General features: G+C 63.4%; 1 protein-coding gene across 1 annotated transcript in view; it reads right to left on the reverse strand.

The window, feature by feature from the left end:
* Positions 1 to 2,197, reverse strand: part of BCR (BCR activator of RhoGEF and GTPase) — a gene marked incomplete at its 5' end in the record, with an annotated part of 71,884 nt that overhangs the window by 1,004 nt on the left and 68,683 nt on the right. Inside the window, 3 exons of the mRNA XM_013008233.3 lie at positions 81 to 186; positions 1,037 to 1,171; positions 1,388 to 1,527. Of these exons, the coding sequence (XP_012863687.3) occupies positions 81 to 186; positions 1,037 to 1,171; positions 1,388 to 1,527 (381 nt within the window). The remainder of the gene's footprint in view (positions 1 to 80; positions 187 to 1,036; positions 1,172 to 1,387; positions 1,528 to 2,197) is intronic.

Here is a 2,197-nt window from a genome sequence, read left to right on the forward strand (position 1 = left end):
GCCACCCCGACTCCGTTGTTGGTTTTCCCACAGGTTTATCGGTGCTTCATCCACACATGGTACAATGGAACACAAGCTACCTTTTGAGGTGGCCCAGGAGGCACAGGAAGGTGAGCAGGTTGGCCTCTGGGAGCGACAGCAGCAGGTTCACCATGCAGCTCTCCTTTGCCACGGGGTCAGAGAGGGCTGTGGAGACGGGGGCAGGTCACACACCTGGCTTGCTCGAGTGTGGGAGGGCAGGAGCAGGCCCGCCCCATCTGCACACCTGCCCAGGGTGGCCAACTGGGTGGTCTGTCTCCCTCCTCAAGGAATCAGTGGTGAAATCCTGGCCTCCCACTCAGGGGACCCCAGTTCGGTTCCCTGTTGGTCCCCCTCAGGGACAGCCCCTACGCATTGTCAGGGGAGGCTGCTGGTGCCGGAATGGAGACTAGGTGGCAGGGAAGCATCCAGATTACCAGCAGTGGTGGCCCTGCAGGGTCAGCACTGGGCTGCTAACCCAAGGTGGCGGGTTCAAACCCACCAGCCGCTCTGAGGAAGAAAGGTGAGGCAGCCTGCTCCCATAAGACGGACAATTTGGGAAGCCCTACATAGGAATCGGCTGTTGGCAGCGGGCTTCCTCCCAGACTCATGGCGGGACGAGCAGAGTGAGGGCAGTCAACACTTACCCCACCCCCAACAGGACTGATTAGGCCCCCACCCACTGCCTCAAGTCCCAGAGACCCCCCATAGCTGGGAAGCCTGAATGCTGGCTGGGGCACCGGGGAGGGTTCTGCAGTCAGCCCTGGCCTGAGGAGGCCTGCCTTTCCTCCGGGGCCCTACCATGTGGGAGGGTAGCCCTGCAGACAGCAGCAGTGGGGGTGGGGGGGTTGTAGACAGGGATAGCCTGGGAGCAAGGGAAGGGCAGGCAGGGGGTAGGGCCGGCAGGCAGACGCAGCTGGGGGGCAGCCCGGGGTGTGTGGGGGAGAGTGGGCAAGGGGAAGCAGGAGGGTGGGGGGAGGGGAGCACAGGGGGAGACGGCCCTGGGCGGTGTGCTCACCGATGCCCTCGGTGAAGTTGGGGTACAGCTCGTCGGTAAAGAGGGGCTCGGGCAGCTCACGGAAGTAGAGCTTGAGCGTGCCAGCGATGGCGTTGACATCCATCTCGCTCATCATCACCAACACGTCCTTATTGTCTGGGGGGCAGGGGGAGGGCTCAGCCCAGAGCAGCCCCTCCCCAGCAGCTGCCCCCTTTCCAGTCTCCTTCACCCCACCCTGCCCCGCCCCCAGACCCTCACCCCACCCCCGGAGATGGGGACGCCCAGATGACTTGCTCCCTGCAGGGGCTCACCCAGCACCCGAGGGCCCAGCTGTCATTCCCCTGCCCCCCAGCACGCAGGGCCCACACTCACTGACGTCAAAGGCCGCCTTCAGCGCCTGGATGTCCGTGGCCACGCCCGACACGCGGTAGATGCCCACCTCCTCCATGCCCCGGCGCTCGATCTCCTCCACGCACTGCCGCACGATGTAGGGCACCTTGGACCGCTCTCTCCTGCAGGGACGCCCTGAGTCACCCAGGGACACCCGTACCCCTGCCTGTCCTGCTGGAGCACGCTAACTGCGGTCGGCAGCCTGAACCCCACAGCTGCTGCTCCCAAGAAGAATGAGGCTGTCTCAGAAACCAGGGAGTGGGGGTCTCTGGGTCAGAACCGTCAGCAGTAAGTGGGCTTGATTTTGTGTTTGGGTGGCGTCTCAACAGGGCCTTCCCAGAGCTCAGAATTCCCACGTCTCTGAAGCAGGGGGTTCAAATCCACCGTGACCACTTGGAAGAGAGGCCTGGTAGTCTTCCCAGACACCGACCCCAGAGCAGTTTGCTGATACACGGGGGTGGGGGGTGGTGTAGAGAATCTGGGGTTTCGGGGGAGGGGGTTGTCACGGTGGGGCCTAGAGCTGCCTGGGACCAGTTACATGCTGTCTTAGGCCAGGAGGCTTTCCTAAGTCAGGTGAGTCACTGGAAGTCCAGTTAGAACCCTGGGCTGCAGGCAGTGGATGGTGGCTTGGCATCCTGGGAAATAGGCTGCTGTACAGGTCGGGAATTGGGGCAGGGCCGTGTGCGGGAGGCAAGGCCCAGCCTCCTAGAGAGGTGCCTGAGCCCCAAATATGGCAGGCACCCAGCAAGTGCCCAGTGGTGGTGGTGGTGGTGTGTGTGGTGGTGGTGGTGG

Source organism: Echinops telfairi, unplaced genomic scaffold (assembly GCF_000313985.2).
Source record: "Echinops telfairi isolate 266 unplaced genomic scaffold, ASM31398v2 ScPeMD7_29;HRSCAF=101, whole genome shotgun sequence".
NCBI lineage: Eukaryota > Metazoa > Chordata > Mammalia > Afrosoricida > Tenrecidae > Echinops > Echinops telfairi.